The sequence below is a fragment of the Pongo abelii genome, chromosome 19 (genome assembly GCF_028885655.2).
Source record: "Pongo abelii isolate AG06213 chromosome 19, NHGRI_mPonAbe1-v2.0_pri, whole genome shotgun sequence".
In the NCBI taxonomy this organism is placed as follows: Eukaryota; Metazoa; Chordata; class Mammalia; order Primates; family Hominidae; genus Pongo; species Pongo abelii.
The window spans coordinates 49189167-49211638 of NC_072004.2; the positions used below are offsets into that span (position 1 = coordinate 49189167).

At 47.7% G+C, this 22472-nt stretch overlaps 1 protein-coding gene across 1 annotated transcript in view; it reads left to right on the forward strand.

Annotated features, from left to right (window-relative positions):
* The window catches only part of UNC45B (unc-45 myosin chaperone B), a 46624-nt gene that overhangs the window by 18152 nt on the left and 6000 nt on the right, over nt 1–22472 (forward strand). The window contains exons 9-18 of the mRNA XM_054536668.2: nt 3821–3992; nt 7878–8178; nt 9677–9771; nt 9954–10095; nt 11158–11298; nt 14061–14188; nt 15771–15837; nt 16823–16936; nt 17215–17330; nt 20229–20346. Of these exons, the coding sequence (XP_054392643.1) occupies nt 3821–3992; nt 7878–8178; nt 9677–9771; nt 9954–10095; nt 11158–11298; nt 14061–14188; nt 15771–15837; nt 16823–16936; nt 17215–17330; nt 20229–20346 (1394 nt within the window). The remainder of the gene's footprint in view (nt 1–3820; nt 3993–7877; nt 8179–9676; nt 9772–9953; nt 10096–11157; nt 11299–14060; nt 14189–15770; nt 15838–16822; nt 16937–17214; nt 17331–20228; nt 20347–22472) is intronic.

Sequence of the window (22472 nt, forward strand, 5' to 3'; positions counted from 1 at the left end):
ATAGTCAAATAGTCAATTATGTATTTGTCTCCTGCTCAGTAAATGACTACTTTACATAAGATAAGGTGAACATAGAATGGACATATTTAAGCACTAGAGTAATTTATTAAACCTTTGGAGATATTTAACCTTTTATCTGTAGCTATCTGCTTAGGAATAAAAGGAAAGGCAGTTTCTTGCCATGATTCAGCTTTCAGCTTAATTTTTTTCCTTTGGTTTAGGGAGTTGGGGGTCCCAAGATTTTATTTTTGTTTATCTGTCTATTTATTTCTTTTTAGAAACAGAGTCTCACTCTATTGCTCATGCTAGAGTGCAGTGGCGTGATCATAGTCACTGCAACCTCAAACTCCTGGGCTGCAGCGATCTTCCTACCCCTCAGCCTCCTGAGTAGCTGAGACCACAGGCACGCACCATCATGCCGGGCTAATGTTTTTCTTTTGTAGAGATGTGGTTTCACTATGTTGCCCAGGCTGGTCTCAAACTCCTGGGTTCAAGTGATCCTCCCACCTGGGCCCCCTAAACTGCTGGAATTACAGGCGCGAGCCATGGCACCGGGCCAAGATTTTATTTTCCTTTCACATGTTCTAGCAGATAGTCACTCAATTTGTCAGCTCTGAGGTGTTACCTCTCTCCTCAGTCAACTTCTTTGATTGCTAAGGAATCATACCTGTGGTTTCATGATCTGCTATGGTAAATTCTTCCATAGGTTTTATGACACACAGACTATACCTTGTTCTAAAAGATTCAGATCAACTCTTCCCAGCTTAAAAAATATCTTGATATTGCACTTCCCTTGTTTGGTTTTTATAGACCTCAGCAAAGTGCATGTGCAAGTGCTTAGACTTTAACACATTACTCTACTGCTAAATGCCCAAACCCCACTTCCTCCCTGCCTCATTCTGGTCTTCTCTGCGTATATCATGAAATGTGAGCGTTAACAACAGATCTTCTCTCTCTGCACCAGGATCTAGGCTCATCCACGTGTTATGGGATGGGACAGGTGGAGAGCAGTATTTTTTGTTCTGTTCTTTTTGTAAAGGGCACCAACATGGACAGCACTTGGGTAAAAATAATGTGGATTTTAAAATTCAGATATTCGAATACAAAGCTGCAATGTTGAGGCGTTATGTGTTGTGCAAACTGGGCTGGGAGGCACGGTAAGGGAGCTGTCAGGATGTCAAACCCGAAGTGAGCTTTTGGGTGAGAGAAGGGGCAAAGATAGACAGGAAGAAGGTCTAGAGTGTTTGAACAGAAGAGAAATGATTTGCTCAAGGCGTGGGCAAGAATGGAAGGGGAGACTGGGAGATGAGATTGGAGAGGTGCATTTGAGAGATGCTTTTGGGACCCAGGCTGGGGAGTCTGTGTTGGCTCATCAGGCATTTCCTGTTACTCCCCAGCCCTACTGAGCACTTTTTAAATGCATGGTTGTTGCATAATAAGAAATATACATATTTGGTCTCTGCTGCTGTTTCCTGGCACGCAGCTAACCTCTGAAGTGATAAGTATCTTTTTGTATGCTCATGTAATAACTGGTGGCTGGGATCCCCTAGATAACCTCAGAATGTCAGAATGGGGGCTGGTTGCCAGGGGAAACAACCATGCAATTACAGGATTGGAACCTTCAGCCCTCCAACCCTTACCTCCAGGAAGGGGAGAGAGGCTGGAGGTGGGATTCATCACGAATAACTGATGATTTAATCAACCGTGCCTACATAATGAAGCCTCTATTTAAAAAAAATCCCTAGCCAAAGGGGCTTAAAGTGCTCCCAAGTTGGTGAACACACGGAGGTGCTGGAGAGATGGCTACCTGGAGAGGGCATGGAAGTGCCACGCCCCTTGCCAATACCTTGCCCTCTGCATCTCTTCCATCTGGCTGTCCCTGAGTTTCTGTTTTTGTTGCTGTTATTGTTTTTTCAATAATAAATTGGTAATCTAGTAACTAAACTGGTTTTCTGAGTTCTGTGAGCCATTCTAGCAAATTATCAAACCTGAGGGAGAGGGTCGTGGGAATCTCTGATTTATAGTTGGCCAGTCAGAAGCACAGGTGGCAACTTGGACTTGAGGCTGGCATCTAAAGGAGGGTAGTCTTGTGGGATTGAGCCCTTAACCTGTGGGGTCTGTGCTAACCCCAAGTAGTTAGTGTCAGCGTTGAATTGTAGGACACCCATCCGGTGTCAGAAGTAAGCTCTGAGAGTAGAAGTAGTTTAGGGAGGAAACAGAAGTTTTCCTTTAAGTGGTAAAATGTACATAGCACAAAATTTATTGCCAGGCACTTTCTTTTTCTTTTTCTTTCATATGGGGAGATGGGCTATGTTGCCCAGGCTGGTCTCAAACTCCTGGGCTCAAGTGGTCCTCCCACCTCTGCCTAACCAAAGTGCTGGAATTACAGGCATGAGCCACCAAGCCACTTCCAGGCCCTTTTTTTTTTTTGAGACGGAGTTTTGCCTTTGTAGCCCTGGCTGGAGTGCAATGGTGTGATCTCGGCTCACTGAAACCTCCACCTCCCAAGTTCTCCTGCCTCAGTCTCCCAAGCAGCTGGGATTACAGGTGCCCGCCACCATGCCCAATTAATTTTTTTGTGTTTTTAGTAGAGGTGGGGTTTTGCTATGTTGGCCAGGGTGGTTCCAGGAACTTTTAATTCCCTCCTAACATCTAGAGTTTCATGCCTCCCAGCTTTTAACTGGAATGTTCTTCCTCCCACTTACCTGTACTACCCAAGGTCTGACCAGCTCCAAGCCACCTCTAAAACCTGGCTCTGAAATCCACCTGTCTGTTGCCCCAGAGGCAACATAGTGTAACAGCTAACATCACAGGCTTTGAAATAAGACGTGATTGGGAGCGTGTCCTTGCTATGTCACTGGGCAACTTACTTGACTTGTCTTGGGCAGCTTACTTGACTTTTCTCTAAGTCTTGTTTTTCTCCTCTGAAAGATGGAAATAATTATTCCTAACCAGTAGGGTTATTGTTAGGATTACATGAAGTTAATGTGTATAAAGCTTTTGGCACGTAGTAAGTGCTCAGAATAAATTGCAGCTCTTATTTTGTTGAAGTGAATCACCTCATCTTCAGCGTTACCCTTCTGTACTTATCACATCTCATTGTAATCTTCATATGTCAGTTTTCCCTATTGTATTGTGAGCTTTTTGAGGTCAGGATCGTATCTGTTATTTTGGTAGCCAGTACCCCAAAGATGCTCATTTATTTAACAAAGACATGACTGTTGAATTTGCCTGACGGTAATAGGAAGCCATTGAAGATTTTTCAACAGAAGAGATGAGAAGACATCATCATCATCATCATAAATGTAAATATGGCATTTACTAAATAAATACTTAATAAATACACACTCAATAATAAACATTTATTGAGTGATAATAATGTGTCTGGATTGACAGTAGGGTTTCCATACATTATCTCATTGAGCCCTCAAACTTTATGAGGTAGGTAGTATTATTCCCATTTTACAAATGAAGAAGCTGAGGCTTGAGGAAGAGAATATGAAATAGTATTTGGAGAAGACTATACATCAGCCCATGGAATGTCAGCACTGGTAGAGTCCTCTGAGATCAACTAGTCCTGATTTTGTACATATGAAAATAGAGGCCCCTAAAGGGAGGTGAATTGGTCAAGCTGGGGGCAGTGTCAGTTGTATAACCTGGGTCCTTTTACCCCATTCTAGGGCCCTTCATTCTAGATGAACCACATGTTTTCTACAGACAGGGCTGGAGAGAAGCTGATGATAACAAGTCACTGAGTGAGGGGTGTGTGTGAGGATGGAGCCCAGCAGGAATCTTAGGCTTGCCACTGTCTACCCTGCAGGTCTGAGGAAGATCCTGAAGGTCGTGGGGCAGGTTCCAGATCTGCCGTCCTGCCTGCCCCTGACTGACAACACCCGCATGCTGGCCTCTGTCCTCATCAACAAGCTCTATGATGACCTGCGCTGTGACCCGGAGCGTGATCACTTCCGCAAGATCTGCGAGGAATACATCACGTAAGTTTCGTGGAGGCCTCACAGGGTCGGGCTCTGTCTTAGTTATCTATGGCTGTGTAACAAATTATCTCAAAATTTAGCAGCTCAAACAATAATGTTTTATTATCTCACACCAGAACAGAAATTTGGGAGTGGTTTGGCTGGGTGGCTCTGGCTTATGGTCTTTCATGAAGTTACAGTCCTATGCTGACTGGGGCTGCAGCCATCTGAAGGCTTGACTGGGGCTGGAAAATGCTTCCAAGATGGTGGACTCACACAGCTGGCACATTGGTGCCGGCTGTTGGTGGGAGGCCTCGGTTCCTTTCCCTGCAGACCTCTCCATAGGCTGCTGAAGTGTCTTCACTGCATGCGGCTGGCTTGTCCCACAGTAAGAGATCCAAGAGGGAGCAAGGCAGCAGGGAGATGTCTTCTCTATCTAGCCTCAGAAGACACATGTCATCACTTCTGCCACATTCTATTCATTAGAAGCAAGTCAGTAAGTTTGGCCTACATTTAAGGGGAAAAAATTAGGTTTCAACTTTTGAAGGGAGGGGTGCCAACATATTTTTGGACATATTTTATTTATTTATTTTTTGAGACAGGGTCTCACTCTGTCCCCCAGGCTGGAGTGCAGTGACACAATCATAGCTCACTGCAGCCTCAAACTTTTGGGCTCATGTGATCCTCCTACCTCAGCCTCCCAGAGTAGCTGGGACTACAGGCACATGCCACCATGCTGGGCTAATTTTTTTTTTTTTTCTATCACCAAGGCTGGAGTGCAGTGGCATGATCATGACTCACTGCAGCCTCAGCCTGCTGGGCTCAAGCGATCCTCCTGCCTCTGCCTCAACCTCCTGAGTAGCTGAGACTATAAGTGTGCACTACCACGCCTGGCTAATTTTTGTATTTTTTGTTTTGCTATGTTTCCCAGGCTGGTCTTGAACTCCCAAGCTCAAGCAATCTTCCTGCCTCCACCTCCCAAAGTGCTGGAATTACAGGCATCAACTACCTTGCCCAGCCATGGACGTATTTTATACCTACCACTGGCTTCTGTGGTTGAAAGGAACAAATGTCAGCTTGTCAAGGAGGGAGGCCCGGTTCTTTCAAGACTAAGACTCATGTGGCTTTGCAGAGCTCGACAGGGGTTAGGGCCCTCAGCAGCTGCAGTTCCTGAGTCTCCTCACTGGTGCTCCAGCATCAGTGTGACTCCAGTGCATGACTTTTTAATTCTTTATTGCAATGATTCCCAGACTTGTAAATTATTCAGATTTCTGAGACATCCCCTCTTGACTCGGTAGTTTCGGGTGTGGCTCAGGAAGCTGCATGCTTAAAAGCACTCCAGGTGAGTCTTAGGTGGGTGAAGACGTTGCCTTTACTCTGCTTTTCCTTTCTGTATTCCAGGGGTCAACTAACTTTTTCTATGAAGGGCCAGAGAGTAAATATTTTAGTATTTGTGGGACATATAAGTCTCTGTCAACATATTTTAAAAAATGCTTTAAAATGCAAAAAGCTGGCTGGGCGCAGTGGCTCACACCTATAATCCCAGCACTTTGGGAGGCCGAGGTGCGCGGATCACCTGAGGTCAGGAGTTCAAGACCAGCCTGACCAACATGGTGAAACTCCATCTCTACTAAAAATACCAAAAATTAGCCGGGTATGGTGGCACATGCCTGTAATCCCAGCTACTAGGGAGGCTGTGGCAGAAGAATCGCTTGAACCCAGGAGGTGGAGGTTGTAGTGAGCCAAGATCGCACCACTGCACTCCAGCCTGGGCGACAGAGAAAGACTGCATCTCAAAAAGAAAAAAAAAATGCAAAAAGCTGCTGGCCAGGTGTGGTGGCTCATGCCTGTAATCCTAGCATTTTGGGACGCCAATGTGGGAGAATTGCCTGAGGCCAGGAGTTTGAGACCGGCCCAGGCAACGTAGAGAGACCCCATCTCTAAAAAAATAAAAAACAAAAAAATAAAAATAAAAATTAGTCAAGTGTGGTGGCGCACCCCTGTAGTCCCAGCTACTTGGGAAGCTGAGGTAGGAGGATCACTTGAGCCCAGGAGGTCAAGGCTGCAATGAGCCGGGAATGCACTACTGCACTCCAGCCTGGGTAACAGAGTGAGACCCTATCTCAAATAAAATAAAATAAGGTGAAAGCTATTCTCAACTCCCTGGATTTGTCAACTGCTTCTCTACCCCATGGCTTCTGCTTACCTTGACTTTGGTTCACTTAGCTCTTTTCAAGGCTTCTCTCTTTCTCTACCTCAGTTTCAACTTTTCCTGCTGACTTCTTGAGTCCCTCATGAGGTCCCCAACTGACTTCCATTACCTGTCATCCAGCTAGTTCTTGTTTTGGCTTGTTGATTGAGGCCCCCTCCTGTCAGCCTGTGGAATGCTGAGAGGAGGGGTCGCTGCCTTCATCAAATGGTGCCCAAACCTGCCCCTAGCAAGAGTGGAATACACCCCGCTTCATCGGGGTGGGGGCTGTGTGGGGACCCAGTGCCAGCTCAAAGGTCAGACCCCAACTAACTACGAAGGATGCTGGTTCCCTGGGCACTGAGTGGAGAGATGAGGCACAGGACATGGGATGCTCAAGCTGGAGGGGCTCTCAGAGCTTCCAAAGCCGAGTCCTCTTCCCTAGGGGAACTTGCCCGAGATCCTCCAGCAATCAGAGGCAGACATGGGACCAGAGACCAGGTCTTGGACTCTCGGTGTGGAGTTCTTCTGACCAGTCCATGCTGCCTTCTTGCATTTATACACAGCTGCATTTCCACTGTGCACATCTGCCCTGTTTCCCACAATGCACCAACCTGGGCAGATGAGAAGCATCAGAAGACATGTCACCTCTGACATTCCCACGCAGAGATTCTCCCCTAGAGTAGATGGTAATAGATTCTGAAAGCAAGGCAGAACGTTCCTGGATATCTAGCCCACATGCTCACCAACAGGGGAAGGGACTAAGACCAGATCACCAGAGGGGAGTGACTGGCCCAGGCCATGTCACAGAGAGATACAGTGTGCCGGGCATCACGCTAGGCCTTTTTGTGTTGTTGTCAATGCTGTACTGTCCTCCCAGACACAGCAGCTGCTGGAAAGGCTGTCAGCTGACAGCTCTCAGCTGTTATCTCTCTTTGGGACTTGTCTCAGCTGGAGAGAGCTGTTTCACCCTTCCCAGGGAAGCCAGTGTGCAAAGACTCACACCAGGGTAGTTGAGGTGACTCAGACCTATAATACCAGTGCTTTGGGAGGCCAGGTGGAAAGATCACCTGAGGCCAGTAGTTTGAGATCAGCTTGGGCAACATAGCAAGATCCCGTCTCTACCAAAAATTTAAACAATTATCTGAGCATGATTGTGTGCACCTGTAGTCTCAACTGCTCAGGAGGCTGAGGTGGGAGGATTGCTTGAGCTTAGGGGTTTGAGGTCACAGTGAGCTATGATGGCACCAGTGCACTCCAGCAATAGAGCAAGACTCAGTCTCAAAAAAAAAAAAAAAGACTCACTCCAACTTGAAACAATTGCAAAGGGTGTTCCAGCTCCAGAACTTCTTGGAGGCTGAGGCTTTGTGGTGACTGCAAAATGCCTCCCTCTGCCCCAGTCCTGCTTCCTTCTCTTCCCAAGAGCTCCCTCTAATAAACTTCCTGCATATCAATCCCTGAGTCAGAGTGTATTTCCCAGAGGCACACCCTGTGACACATCTATTATGTCATTTATCCTCACCACAACTCTGAGAACTAGTAGTACTATCCTCAGTTTACAGGAGCTGAGGCTCAGAGAGGTTCACTGAATTGCCCAATATCACACAGCACATGAGTGGTGGAGCCAGGATGCAAATCCAAATCCGTCTGCCTCCAAATCTCACACTCTTTCCATTCTCTTGGGCCAGTTTTCTTGACCACCCTTGTCGTTTGATTAGGGGCAAGTTTGACCCCCAGGACATGGACAAGAACTTGAATGCCATCCAGACGGTGTCAGGGATCCTGCAGGGCCCCTTTGACCTGGGCAACCAGCTGCTGGGACTGAAAGGTGTGATGGAGATGATGGTGGCACTATGTGGCTCAGAGCGCGAGACGGACCAGCTGGTGGCTGTGGAGGCCCTCATCCATGCCTCCACCAAGCTCAGCCGCGCCACCTTCATCATCACCAATGGAGTGTCACTGCTCAAACAGATCTACAAGACCACCAAAAATGAGAAGATCAAGATCCGCACACTGGTGGTGAGTGGGCTCGGTACCACCCTCCTACTCAGGACCAGGTGCCATGCCAGGCACCAGGGACACCAAAATGAATGAGTTGAGGCTGCTGTCCTTGAGGAGACTAGGTTCAAGGGGGCACCAGACCCAGCCACAGACCCCTGCAGAACAGGGCAATATCCAGGGGGCTTGTGAGGATGTAGATTCAGAACAGTGAACTCTGCTGCTTAACCCTGAGGACGTTCGTCTCCCTGCTTATGAACAACATGAACACTGATGATCTTGTGTCCAGAATGCATTTTCAGAGCAAATTCTGAAGAGTCACTTTCTTTAATCAGTTTCTATAAGGTATTTTTTTTTCCACTTTCATTTTACTTTTTGTTTTTTTGAGATGGAGTCTCACTCTGTCACCTAGGCTGGAGTGTAGCAGCGTAATCTCAGCTCACTGCAACCTCCGCCTCCCAGGTTCAGGTGACTCTCGTGCCTCAGCCCCCAGAGTAGCTGGAATTACAGACATGTGCCACCACACCCAGCTAATTTTTGTATTTTTAGTAGAGATGGTGTTTCGCCATGTTGGCCAGGCTGGTCCTGAACTCCTGACCTCAGGTGATCCACCCCGCTGGGCCTCCCAAAGTGCTGGGATTACAGACGTGAGCCACTGTGCCTGGCCTGAAATTATTATTATTAATATTATTATTATTATTATTGTTATTATTTTTTTCAGACAGAGTCTCCCTCTGTAGCCCAGGCTGGAGTCCAGTGGCATGATATTGGCTCACTGCAACCCCCATGATCTCGGCTCACTGCAACCTCCTCCTCCTGGGTTCAAACGATTCTCCTGCCTCAGCCTCCCAAGTAGCTGGGATTACAGATGCCTGCCACCACACCCGGCTAATTTTTGTATTTTTAGTAGAGATGGGGTTTTGCCACGTTGGCCAGGCTGGTCTCAAACTCCTGGCCTAACTGATCCACCCTCCTCAGCCTCCCAAAGTGCTGGGATTACAGGCGTGAGCCACTGCACCCAGCATCAATTTTTTAAAAACAAATTCTAGCTTCTGACAAAAGTGAATTTTCTCTTATGAAACCGCCCCCCTAAGAAAAGTCCAATTTTGTCTGGGTAAAATTTTGCACATCTGAATCTGTTATCCAGAAGATAGGATTTCTCTGTCAGTTTCTGTGCCATAACAAGGTTCCCCATTGAAGCTTCAGATATGGTTAACTTGGTCTTGCTGGTTTTTCAAAATGGCAGGCACAATACATCTGTGGGGTCAAAATGGTGGGGGAAGGGGGCAGGTCAAGAATTTGCAACTTTATGGGCCTCTACCGTAACCCAGAGCATCAGGGAAAGTATCTCAGCAGAGGTGACACCTGAGCTGAGTTTTACAGTCTGCACAGAGGTGGATCCAAGCAAAGAAAGAGGGGCGAAGTGTTCTGGCCATAGAAACCTGTTTGAGCAAGGCTTCATCCCCAAGCCTTGGTGTCTCTGATCCTGTATGTGTCTGCTGTCTCCTCTCCTCCACAGGGGCTCTGTAAGCTCGGCTCTGCAGGCGGCACAGACTACGGTCTCAGGCAGTTTGCAGAAGGGTCGACAGAAAAACTGGCCAAACAGTGTCGCAAGTAAGGGGGCTGTGTTTCCCAGGCCCTCCACCTCCTCACGCGCCTTCGGGCAAGAGTCTCTGGGGTGTGCTCCAGTGGAGTGTGAAAGGGACCTCACCCCTGGTTCACCACCCTGAAATCGCTTCACCCTCTTGACCTGAGCCCTGGGCCCCTTCCCATATGTGCTCCCTCCTCACTTCCAGGTGGCTGTGCAATACGTCCATAGACACCCGGACCCGGCGCTGGGCAGTGGAGGGCCTGGCCTACCTCACGCTGGACGCTGATGTGAAGGACGACTTTGTCCAGGACGTCCCTGCCCTGCAGGCCATGTTTGAGCTGGCCAAGGCAAGTGTCGGGGAGTCTGGCCCGACCACAAACCTCAGGAAACGTCTGCTGGGTCCAGACCCACAGGGAATGGATCCCAGTCTTCCTCCTGGCTCCACTCCTTACCCCTGTGTAAATGTGATTGGTTATTTCCCCCTTTCTGGCCCTCATTTTACCTGATTGTAAAATGGACTCCCGACTCCCAATGCCTTCCAGAGATGGGAAGATGCACAGGAGGGCAGTTTGTTTTCCTGGGGCCCTCAGGAGGTGAGGTCTTGAAGGACCTGAGGCAACTAAAAAAAAAAAAAAAAAAATAGCGGGGCATCGTAGCATGCGCCTGTAATCCCAGCACTTTGGGAGGCTGAGGCAGGCGGATGGCTTGAGCTCAGGGGTTCAGGACCAGCCTGGGCAACATGGTGAAACCCCATCTCTACAAAAAATATAAAAATTAGCTGGGTGTGGTGGCACATACCTGTAATCCCAGCTACTCGGGAGGCCGAGGTGGGAGGATTGCTTGAGCCTTGGGAGATCGAGGCTGCAGTGAGCTAGAATTGCAGCTCTGCACTCCAGCCTGGGTGACAGAGAGAGACCTTGCCTCAAGAAAATAAACACATAAAAGAGGCTGTGCCTGGCCTTTCTGGGAACCTGCCCTCCCTCCCAGGCCCTCCCAGACTCCTTTCCTCACCTGCTGGGCCAACTCCCTGGCTCTTGTCTACCAGTAAAGGTAGGAAGCATGGGAGAGATTTTCGCCAGGACCGGAAAATGTCCAGCTCCCGCCTCATCTCCAGTTGGATGGGAAAGTGTTAGACTGGGCTTGTGGAAGAGGCACAAAGCGAGGATCTTTGTGGGACAGCTCCTATTCATACTGTCAGAGCTACTGTGGAGGGTGCAGGAGACACTGCTGCCTGCCTTTATGGGCAGAGCTGTTCCTCTCCTGCGCTGCTGTCTTTCCTCGGAATGGGCCCTACCAACTGCACTCCTCCCACACCAACCTGCCGGCCATGTAAGGGAGCATCCTGGAAGCAGAGGCTTGTCCTAAAGTTTCCTTTCTGCTTTCCCTCTCCCCAACCCTGTGCCTTCCAGACCAGTGACAAGACCATCCTGTACTCGGTGGCCACCACCCTGGTTAACTGCACCAACAGCTACGATGTCAAGGAGGTCATCCCAGAGCTTGTCCAGCTCGCCAAGTTCTCCAAGCAGCATGTGCCGGAGGAACACCCCAAGGTAGGTTCAGGCGTGACCTGGGAGGGGTCTGGTCTGTGCCACTAGGCCTCCAAAGGAGGCGGAACGGCAAAAGGAGTAGTGTCAGGAGTGGCACGGTGTGTGTTTGGGTGGTTGGGGGTAAGATACATGTACACTGAATATGTTAATGGTAAACTTTCCCACCAGATGGTGCTCATGCTTTTTATTTGTTTTTATTTTCTATTTTGAAAAAAATCCAACAATTTATAGTCTGAGAAAACAAACGGAGCCATGATGGACACTTTGCAATTTGTGTTGTTGATTTTATGGATAAAAGACAGTTTTATTTCATGTCTCCAACAGATAACAATTTGATTTTCTCAGATTTCTGGATTTTGTGACATGGGTGCTAAGTAGGAATCATGAGAGGAGAGGCATGGTCAGCATTAGCCCAGAAGTCACAGATCCCCCGGAACCCTCTCCAACAATTCCCTGCACATGAAGATAGATTTGTGTGTGATTTGCATAAGAATATATGCAAGATATTGCCAGCCAATAAAATCATTTAGTTTTTTTAATGATCAAAGTAATATAATCATGCTGCAAAACGAGTTAAAATGTGGAGAAAAGAAAATAACCACTCATGATTACGTCATCTCCACATGACTGCTGTTGGCATTTTGATGTTATATTACCTACCAGAGGCTTTTTTTCTATGTATCTTTTTTCTTTTCACAGTTATAATCAGAATATATTTATCATTTTGTGCCCGATTTTGGAAAAATATGTTTTTCACATTGCCATCTCATTCTCTGAATCATTTTTATTTTATTTATTTTTTGAGACAGAGTCTTGCTCTGTCACCCAGGCTGTAGGGCAGTGGTGAGACCTAGGCTCAATGCAACCTCCGCCTCCTCGATTCAAGTGATTATCCTGCCTCAGCCTCCCGAGTAGCTGGAATTACAGGCATGTGCCGCCACTCCCAGCTAATTTTTGTATTTTTAGTAGAGACAGGGTTTTACCATGTTGGCCAGGCTGGTCTTGAACTCCTGACCTCAAGTGACCCACCCACTTTGGCGTCCTAAAATGCTGGGAATCCAGGCGTGAACCACCGCACCCAGCCTCTGAATCATTTTTGAAAGCTGCATGATTCATCCAGGCAACGGTACAGAGCATGTGCTGTGGCTGTGAAGTTCCAGTGTGGCTTCCAGGGCTTGCCCAGGGTTGTCAGCCCCTTCCCCATCACTCCCCACTCTGGGGATTGTCTGTAGGGACTCTTTAACCCTGGGTTGACTTTGGGTTTCCAGCAAACCCAATCCATTGTTATGGCGGCTTCATCCACTGTGTTCTTTCTCTCCTGCCTATACCCTCTCTCTACCTCCACTCCCACCCCAGCCTTTTCCAAGAAAAACAATATATGCATCATTTAGTCTTTTGGATTATCCTCCTTTTATTTCATTCCTCTGTGAATGAGAGAATCTTCGGGACTGGTTTTCTATGCTATCAGCTCCTCAGGCTCTGTCTTGGGATTAGGGAAGGCAAGGAAGAGGAGAGACAGTCACACACGACAGCAGGGCATGCTATATACCTCTTGGCAGTTGTTTGGGAAGAGGGAATCTGGAGAAGTGTCTTAGTTTCCTATTGTTTCTAAAACACATTGCCACAAGCTCTGTGGCCTAAAACAACACAATTTTTACTTTTTTTTTTTTGAGACTGAGTCTCCCTCTGTCGCCCAGGCAGAGTGCAGTGGTGCAATCTTGGCTCATTGCAACCTCCGCCTCCTGGGCTCAAGCAATTCTCCTGCTTCTACCTCCTGAGTAGCTTGGATTACAGACATGCTCCACCATGCCCAGCTAATTTTTGTATTTTTAGTAGAGACGGGGTTTCGTCATGTTGCCCAGGCTGGTCTCAAACTCCTGGGCTCAAGTGATCCACCCACCTCAGCCTCCCAAAGTGCTGGGATTACAGACGTGAGCCACCACGCCTGGCCCAGTTTTAAAAATCTTATAGCTCTGGAAGTCAAGAGTCCTAAAATGAGTCTCATTCGTCTAAAGTCAAGGTGTTAGCAGGGCTGGTTTCTTTGGGAGGCTCTAAGGGAGAATCATTTTGTTGCCTTTTTCAGCTTCTAGAGGCCACCTACATGCCTTGGCTGGTGACCTTGAACCACTCCGACCTCACTTCCATTCCATTGTTACATCTCCTAGTACTAACTCTGATCTTCCTGCCTCCCTCTTATAAAGATCCTGGTGATTATATTGGGCCCACACAGACATCTAGGCTTACCTCCCCATCTCAAAATCCTTAGCTTAATCATGCCTGCAAAATCCCTTTTGCCATGTAAGGTCCCACATTCACAGGTTCCAGAGATTAGGCCATGGACATCTTTTTTTTTTTTTTTTTTGAGACGGAGTCTCACTGGTCGCCCAGGCTGGAGTGCCGTGGCACGATCTCGGCTTACTGCAAGCTCCGCCCCTGGGTTCATGCCATTCTCCTGCCTCAGCCTCCTGAGTAGCTGGTGGCGCCCGCCACCATGACCAGCTCATTTTTTGTATTTTTAGTAGAGGTGGGGTTTCACCATCTTAGCCAGGATGGTCTTGATCTCCTGACCTCGTGATCTGCCCGCCTCGGCCTCCCAAAGTGCTAGGATTACAGGCGTGAGCCACCGCACCCGGCCAGGCCATGGACATCTTTGGAGGCCATTATTCAACCAGCCCCAAGAATTCAGAAAGTACCATCTTTGGTTCCAATACAGATTGGCCTGGCACCCAGGACCCTCCCACATTGCCGTCTTTTCATCTCCCCAGGACAAGAAGGACTTTATAGACATGCGGGTGAAGCGGCTTCTGAAGGCGGGTGTCATCTCTGCCCTGGCTTGCATGGTGAAAGCAGATAGTGCCATCCTCACTGACCAGACCAAGGAGCTGCTGGCCAGGTGGGGCTACAGTGGACCAAAGCTTGGAACTAGGGCTGGGGGCTGAGGGGCCTAGAGTGCAGCACACTGGGCAGGGAGATAGAAATGGTGGGGGCCTAAATGAGAAGATAAACTACTGGGAAAGCCTGGTGAAAGGTCTGAGGGCATCAGCTTTGAAAAGTGACATGGGACCAGGGGTGGTGGCTCATGCCTGTAATCCCAGGGCTTTGGGAGGCCGAGGTGGGAGGATTGCTTGAGCCCAGGTATTCAAGACTGGCTTGGGAAACATATTGAGACCCCATCTGTACAAAAAAATTTTTACATTAGCCTGGCGCAGTGGTGTGCACCTGTACTCCCAGCTACTTGGGAGGCTGAGGCAGGAGGATCACTTGAGCCCTGGAATTCAAGGCTGCAGTGAATGATGATGGTGCCACTGCACTCCAGCCTGGGTAACAGAGCAGGATCCTGTCTCTATACAAAAAAGAAATAAAGAAAGAAGGAGAGAAAGAGGGAAAGAGAGAGAGAAAGGAAGGGATGGAGGGAGGAAAAAAGGAAGGAAAGAAGGGAAAAGAAGAAGGAAGGAAGGAGAAAGAAAAAGAAAGAAAGAAAGAGGAAGAAAGGAGGGAAGGAAGGAGGGAAGGAAGGAAGGAGGGAAGGAAGGAGAGAGGAAAGAAAGAAAAGAAAAGAAAGAAAGAAAGAGAAAGGAAGGAAAGGAAAGGAAGGAAGGAAGGAGAAGGAAAGAAAGAGGGAGAGAAGGAAAGAAGGAGGGAAAGAAGGAAAGGAAGGAAGAGAAGTGGCATGTTGGGCAGGTCATCACAGGTGAAAGTTTGCATCAGGAGAAAGGAGGCCTCTGTTCCTTCTTGTTACCTTGTTCCCAGAGATTAAAGGCACAGTCTGTGTGCAGCCTGGCCAGGGAGGCAGGCAAGATCCCAGCTACAGTCCGATGCAATGGGTGCCATGATGTGGGAAGCACAAAGGGCTGGTTGGAGCACAAGCAGTGTCCCCTAACCAGCCAGACTGGAGGGGAGGTGGGTGGGCAGCTGGTAAGTCCTCCTGGGGGATGTGACAACTCAATCTGTGAAGGAAGGAAAGGAGCCACCTAAATGCAGGAGAGGGAAGGTTCCGGGCAGAGAGAATAGCATCTGCAAAGACACTGAGGATGGAGAGAGAATGAGTGAATTTGGGGTTCTCCTGCAATATGTCTGGGGCAGAGAATGCATAGGAAGGGCTAGTGCTGGATGAGACAAAAGAGGAGGCCAGAGCCAGATCATGGAGCACCTGGGGCACATCCATGTTGAAAAGCTTCTCCTGGGTGGTTGTGTCCCTAAATAGTGATAGTGAGGAGTGCTCTTTGCAGCCTCACTTGGCCTCACTTCCTTCCCAGCCAATTATTTCCATGATGTCATCTTCCCAAGGTGGTTAATTCTGGGGCATGGGCACACAAGTGGCACTTTCCATGGTCTCCCTTTTCATCCCAGGGTTTCACTGGCTCTGACTGGCTGGCCTGCTGCTGCTGCTGCTGCTGCTGCTGCTGCTGCTGCCGCTGCTGCCTGTGAAGGTGTGCTGGTGCATTAACTGTTCTCCTTTCTTCTCGGTCCTACAGGGTGTTCCTGGCACTGTGTGACAACCCAAAGGACCGAGGCACCATTGTGGCTCAAGGTGGTGGCAAGGTAACTGGGCAGGACATGGTTCTTGCCATCCTAGAAGGTGCCTTTGTGCATGCTGTTTGCCTAGCCCAAGAATAATGTACTCTCTGCCCCAACTCAACCTCCTGGAATACGGCCACCAGTTATCTGCGCTGTCTGTGCTCATAGCCCCAAGCCAATTTCTGCTTGACTTTATGCTTTGATGGTATGTACTTTGGAATTGCATCTATCCTCCTTGCTATTGGAAGGAAGCACCATGCAAAGACAGAGACCCTGGACTTTGATGTAGAAGACTTGTAGTTGAGTTCTTGCTCTTCCCATTTTTGACTGCATAACCTCAGGCAAAATACTTAATCTCCCAGCCACAGCTTCTTCATCTGTAAAATAGGGGAAAAATCACACTTTCACTTTGCAGACTGTCACAAGAATTAGAGAAAATATAGAAAGTATTGATTCATGGTAGGTGCTCAATAGATGTCTCATGTTAAGATTGGGTTTGGCTGCAACTCTGTCTCTATTAAAAATACAAAAATTAGCTGGGCGTGGTGGCGTGCACCTGTAATCTCAGCTACTCAGGAACCCGAGGCAGGAGACTTGCTTGAACCCAGGAAGAGGAGGTTGCAATGAGCCGAGATCATGCCATTGCAGTCCAGCCTGGGCAACAAAAGCGAAACTCTGTCTCAAAAAAACAAAACAAAACAAACAAAAAGATTGAGTTTGGCTTGGGCAGCAAGTAAAAAATTTGTTGATTGAATTATTTATTTTTCCAAAAGCTGAAGGAATATTTAGGTGGGTGGGAGGAAGTAAAGACCTGAATGTGCGCTGGGAACCAAGAGGAGTGAATATGTGATTAAGGATTTAATTGCTTTCCATGATGTGTAAGGGCTGATTATACGGCAGAGTTTTCCTGGACGTCCCGTGGGACAGACAGATAGCACCTGGAGAAGGAGGATAGGAGGGAAGCCTCTGGATGTCTGTGACTAAGTAGTGACCTTGCCCTTTCTTGCAGGCCCTGATTCCCCTGGCTTTGGAGGGCACAGATGTGGGCAAGGTGAAGGCAGCCCACGCTTTAGCAAAGATAGCTGCTGTCTCCAATCCGGACATTGCTTTTCCTGGGGAGCGGGTAGGTGCTTGGGTAGATGGGATAGGGCAATGGGAGGGGTCTCCTCTGCTCCTAGAGGCCTTTCTCCTTGTCATTCTACCTCCAGCCTGGGACAGGGGCATGGTGCTGTTACAGGGAGGGTGATGCATGGAGGCACCTGGATTCCAGGCCTGGTTCTGCCTCTGACAAACAGGATTGCCCTCTCCAAAATTCAGTTATCCTTTCTATAGAGTAAAGAAAATAATCAGGTGAGGGAACAAAGTCCTCACCTGACCAAACCCTTGACCCCTCCCCAACAGGTATATGAGGTGGTGCGGCCCCTCGTAAGACTCTTGGACACACAGAGGGATGGGCTTCAGAACTATGAGGCTCTCCTAGGCCTCACCAACCTGTCTGGGCGGAGTGACAAACTCCGGTGAGTGTGGTGAGTGTGGCAGGGGTGGAGAGAGGTGGCTCAAAAAGTGTTTGTTTGAAATTTCACATAATGTGCTGAGAATGCTCTTCTCCGAAGACAACATCAAAGGCAAGGGGTGGGATTTGAGTTAGCACTTAGTAAACCACACAGTGGCTATACCAAAGCCAAAAGATGCTATAAGGCCCTTCTTTTTCTTTTCTTTTTTTTTCTTTCCTTTTCTTTTCTTTTCTCTTCTCTTCTCTTTTCTTTTTCTTTTCTTTTTTTCTTTCTTTTCTCTTTTCTTTTCTTTTCTTTTCGAGACTGAGTCTTGCTCTGTCACCCAGGCTGGAGTGCAGTGGCACTATCTCAGCTCACTGCACCCTCTGCCTCCAGGGCTCAAGCTATTTTCCTGCCTCAGCCTCTCGAGTAGCTGGGACTACAGGAGTACGCCACCATACCCAGCTAATTTTTGTATTTTTAGTAGAGACAGCGTTTCCCCATGTTGGCCAAGCTGGTCTCAAACCCGCGACCTCAGGTTATCTGCCCGCCTTGGTCTCCCAAAGTGCTGGGATTACAGGTGTGAGCCACCACACCCAGCCAGCACTTCTTTCTAAAGTAGTAATGATCACCATTCTAACTGGCGTGAGATGGTATCTCATTGTGGTTTTGATTTGCATTTCTCTGATAACCAGTGATGATGAGCATTTTTTCATGTGTCTGTTGGCTGCATAAATGTCTTCTTTTGAGAAATGTCTGTTCATATCCTTTGCCTACTTTTTGATGCGGTTGCTTTTTTCTTGTAAATTTGTTTAAGTTCTTTGTAGATTCTGGATATTAGCCCTTTTTCAGATGGGTAGATTGCAAAAATTTTCTCCCATTCTGTAGGTTGCCTGTTCATTCTGATGATAGTTTCTTTTGCTGTGCAGAAGCTCTTTAGTTTAATTAGATCCCATTTGTCAATTTTGGCTTTTGTTGCCATTGCTTTTGGTGTTTTAGTCATGAAGTCTTTGCCCATGCCTATGTCTTGAATGGTATTGCCTAGGTTTTCTTCTAGGGTTTTTATGGTTTTAGGTCTTACATTTAAGTCTTTAATCCATCTTGAGTTAATTTTTGTGTAAGGTGTAAGGAAGGGATCCAGTTTCAGCTTTCTACATATGGCTAGCTAGTTTTCCCCGCACTATTTATTAAATAGGGAATCCTTTCCTCATTTCTTGCTTTTGTCAGGTTTGTCAAAGATCAGATGGTTGTAGATGTGTGGTGTTATTTCTGAGGCCTCTGTTCTGTTCCATTGGTCTACATATCTGTTTTGGTACCAGTACCATGCTGTTTTGGTTACTGTAGCCTTGTAGTATAGTTTGAAGTCAGGTAGCGTGATACCTGACCCTGGTGATGCCTCCAGCTTTGTTCTTTTTGCTTAGGATTGTCTTGGCTATGCCTGCTCTTTCTTGGTTCCATAGGAACTTTAAAGTAGTTTTTTCCAATTCTGTGAAGAAAGTCATTTGAATCCATAAACTATCTTGGGCAGTATGGCCATTTTCACGATATTGATTCTTCCTATCCATGAGCATGGAATGTTCTTCCACTTGTTTGTGTCCTCTTTTATTTTGTTGAGCAGTGATTTGTAGTTCTCCTTGAAGAGGTCCTTCACATCCCTTGTAAGTTGGATTCCTAGGTATTTTATTCTCTTGGTAGCAATTGTGAATGGGAGTTCACTAATGATTTGGCTCTCAAGGATCTAGAACTAGAAATACCATTTGACCCAGCAATCCCATTACTGGGTATATACCCAAAGGACTATAAATCATGCTACTATAAAGACACATGCACATGTATGTCTATTGTGGCACTATTCACAATAGCAAAGACTTGGAACCAACCCAAATGTCCATCAATGATAGACTGCATTAAGAAAATGTGACACATATGCACCATGGAATACTATGCAGCCATAAAAAAGGATGAGTTCATGTCCTTTGCAGGGACATAGATGAAGCTGGAAACCATCATTCTGAGCAAACTATCACAAGGACAGAAAACCAAACACCACATGTTCTCACTTGTAGGTGGGAGTTGAACAATGAGAACACATGGACACAGGGCGGGAAATATCACACACCGGGGCCTGTCGGGGGTGGGGAGCTGGGTGAGGGATAACATTAGAAGAAATACCCTAATGTAAATGACAAGTTGATGGGTGCAGCAAGCCAACATGGCACGCACATGTATACCTATGTAACAAACCTGCACGTTGTGCACATGTACCCTAGAATTTAAAGTATTAAAAAAAAAAAGATATCCAGGTGGATAGTGGGATAAAGTGTATTCCTCTGTGGAAGCAGGAGTATGTCAGCATATACTGGGTTGGGATTCTTTTGGTTGCCAGTAGCAGAAAACTTAACTATGGTAGGCCTAAGCATAAAGGAAATTTATTGGCTCATGTAGATAAAAAGTCTGGGGTAACAAGATTCAGGTGTGGCTTGGTGCAGGGCTTACAAAGCTGCCTTAGGTTCCTGTTCTCTCTGTCTCTCCTCTCCTTTCTGTATTGTTTAATTCTCAATGGGCTTTTCTGCTCTCTCATGGTTATAAGGGCAGCTCTGGCCTTCACATCTTCTTGGATCTACATCCAGGATGAGAGAGAGAGAGAGAGAGAATTTCTTTACTGCAATAATACAGAGGCTCTCCAGTTGGGTGATATCCAGAACCCACTGCTGTGGCCAGGATGCCATGCTATACAATTTAGTTTAGGCTCATGGTGCCCCTCCTAGAGCTGGGGGCAGTTTGATGCCACATCAACCATGCTGGCTGGGGATGTGGGAAGGACAGCACCAGAATGGAAGAACGGTCCCTGGGTGGCCAGAAAACCCCTATGGTCACTGCAGAAGACTCAAGGGTCTTTCTTCCTCCACTATCCTACGCTAGGCAGAAGATCTTTAAGGAGAGGGCCTTGCCAGACATCGAGAACTACATGTTTGAGAATCATGATCAACTGCGGCAGGCGGCCACCGAGTGCATGTGCAACATGGTGCTCCACAAGGAGGTGAGGCAGGGGCTCAGGATGGAGACCCGGGCGTGATCAGGAGACCCGGGTGTGATCAAGGCACGAGAGGCAGGCCAGGGTCAGGGCCTGGGGTGAGATCGGGAGCTGTTATGATGACATTAAGGTAGCATTTTGGGCAGAAAATCCAGGGATCCCTAAATCTTTCCTAGATTATAGCCCCGTCCCTGTAGGGGCCCTGAGAGAAAAGATATGCATAAAGGAAAAAGTACAAAGCTGGGGCTTTGAATCCAAACCCTGGGCTAGATGAGGTGGAAGGCACCATTTCCCTAAGTTACTTAGGCCCAAATAACCTTAAAACAAAGCAGGATATGAGACCAGGGCCTCTCAGAGGTCAAGGAAGGCTAGACCACTTGCATTTATTGAAGCTCCACATATATAAAAAAAGGAAGAAATGCCAAATACAGTTATCAACCATTTTAGGATGTCTTAAATGTCAGCATTTAATGAACTACCACTGTTCCCATAGAAATTGCAATGCAATATAACTGTACTCATCACAGAATAATTATAGGGTTTATAAAAATAAAATGAATTCAGAACATGCTGTAGGCCTCATGGTCCAGTCATGGGACAAATGATACCCATCTGGTGAATGTCTTCTTCTTCCCATCCTGTCAGAGTACTGCTGTGCCTGTAGATATAATCTTATCAGAGATAACAGCAGGGTCTAAATTTCAGGCCCTTCATTAACATGAGGGCCAAGCTGAATGGCCCTCCTGGGCCCCCACATAGGGGCTAGCGTGAGACCCAGTCTGTTTACCCTCAACACCTGAACCTTAGATCTTCTCACTGTTATAGGGGAAAACCTAACCCATTAAAGCCTATTAAAGGCCGGGTGTGGTGGCTCATGCCTGCAGTCCCAACACTTTGGGAGGCTGAGGTGGGTGGGTCACTTGAAGTCAGGAATTCGAGACCAGCCTGGCCAACATGGCGAAACCCTGTCTCTACTAAAAGTACAAACATTAGCCAGGCATGGTGGTGGGTGCTTGTAGTCCCAGCTACTCGGGAGCCTGAGACATGAGAATCGCTTGAACTTGGGGGGCAGAGGTTACAGTGAGCCGAGATCGTGCCACTGCACTCCAGCCTGGGTGACAAAGCAAGACTGCATCTCAAAAAAAAAAAAAAAAAGCATATTAAAGTCAGGGGGAATGAAGCTACCAGGGTCTACCAGGGAACTGGCCTAAGGCTGGGCTGGGGGCCTGGCAGCCATAGAGGAGACAGAGAGTGTGTCCAAGGAGATGGGCGGGGAGGCTGAGAGGTTGAGAGAGGTAATGGGAGGAGGGAGGCAACCTTTCCTATGGGAGCACCGGCTGCTGCAACAACCCAAGTCAAAACGTTCAGTGGTCCCAATAGGATAGAAGTTCATTTCTTGCTCACCATGTCAAAGTCCTATTTGGATTGGGTGGCTCACTTTTTTTTTTTCTGAGATGGAGTCTGGGTCTGTCACCCAGGGTAGAGTGCAGTGGTGTGATCTCAGCTCACTGCAACCTCCACCTCCTGGGTTCAAGCAATTGTTCTGCCTCAGCCTCCCGAGTAACTGGGAGTACAGGCGTGTGCCACCACCCCCGGCTAATTTTTTGTATTTTTAGTAGAGACGGGGTTTCACCATGTTAGCCAGGATGGTTTTGATCTCCTGACCTCATGGTCTGCCTGCCTTGGCCTCCCAAAGTGCTGGGATTACAGGCGTGAGCCACCGCACCTGGCCGGGTGGCTCACTTTCAAGCTGACTCAGGGATCCAGGCTTGTTTGATCATCAAGAACTGTCTTCTCCTCTGCCACACTGGGAGTGGATTCCATTCTGATGGTGAATGGGGAGACAGACTGAGGGAGAGGTGCCTGAAAGTGACACATCACTTCCACTCATGTTCCATCTATGAGAACTAGGCCACCACCACATCGAGATGTGAGAAATGGGGGAATGTAGTCCATGTAAGGGCAGCTGTGTCCCAGGAGAGGGGGCCATGCTGACCCCTCTGATATATGGTGACCTCTGCCATGCTCTCACCTCCCAAGACCACTGCTCCAGCTTCAGGGAGATGCAGGTAGAGGGTCACACCTGGGAAGCTGTGATCTTGGTCCTCTTTTGGAGTTCCACTTCTAGGAAA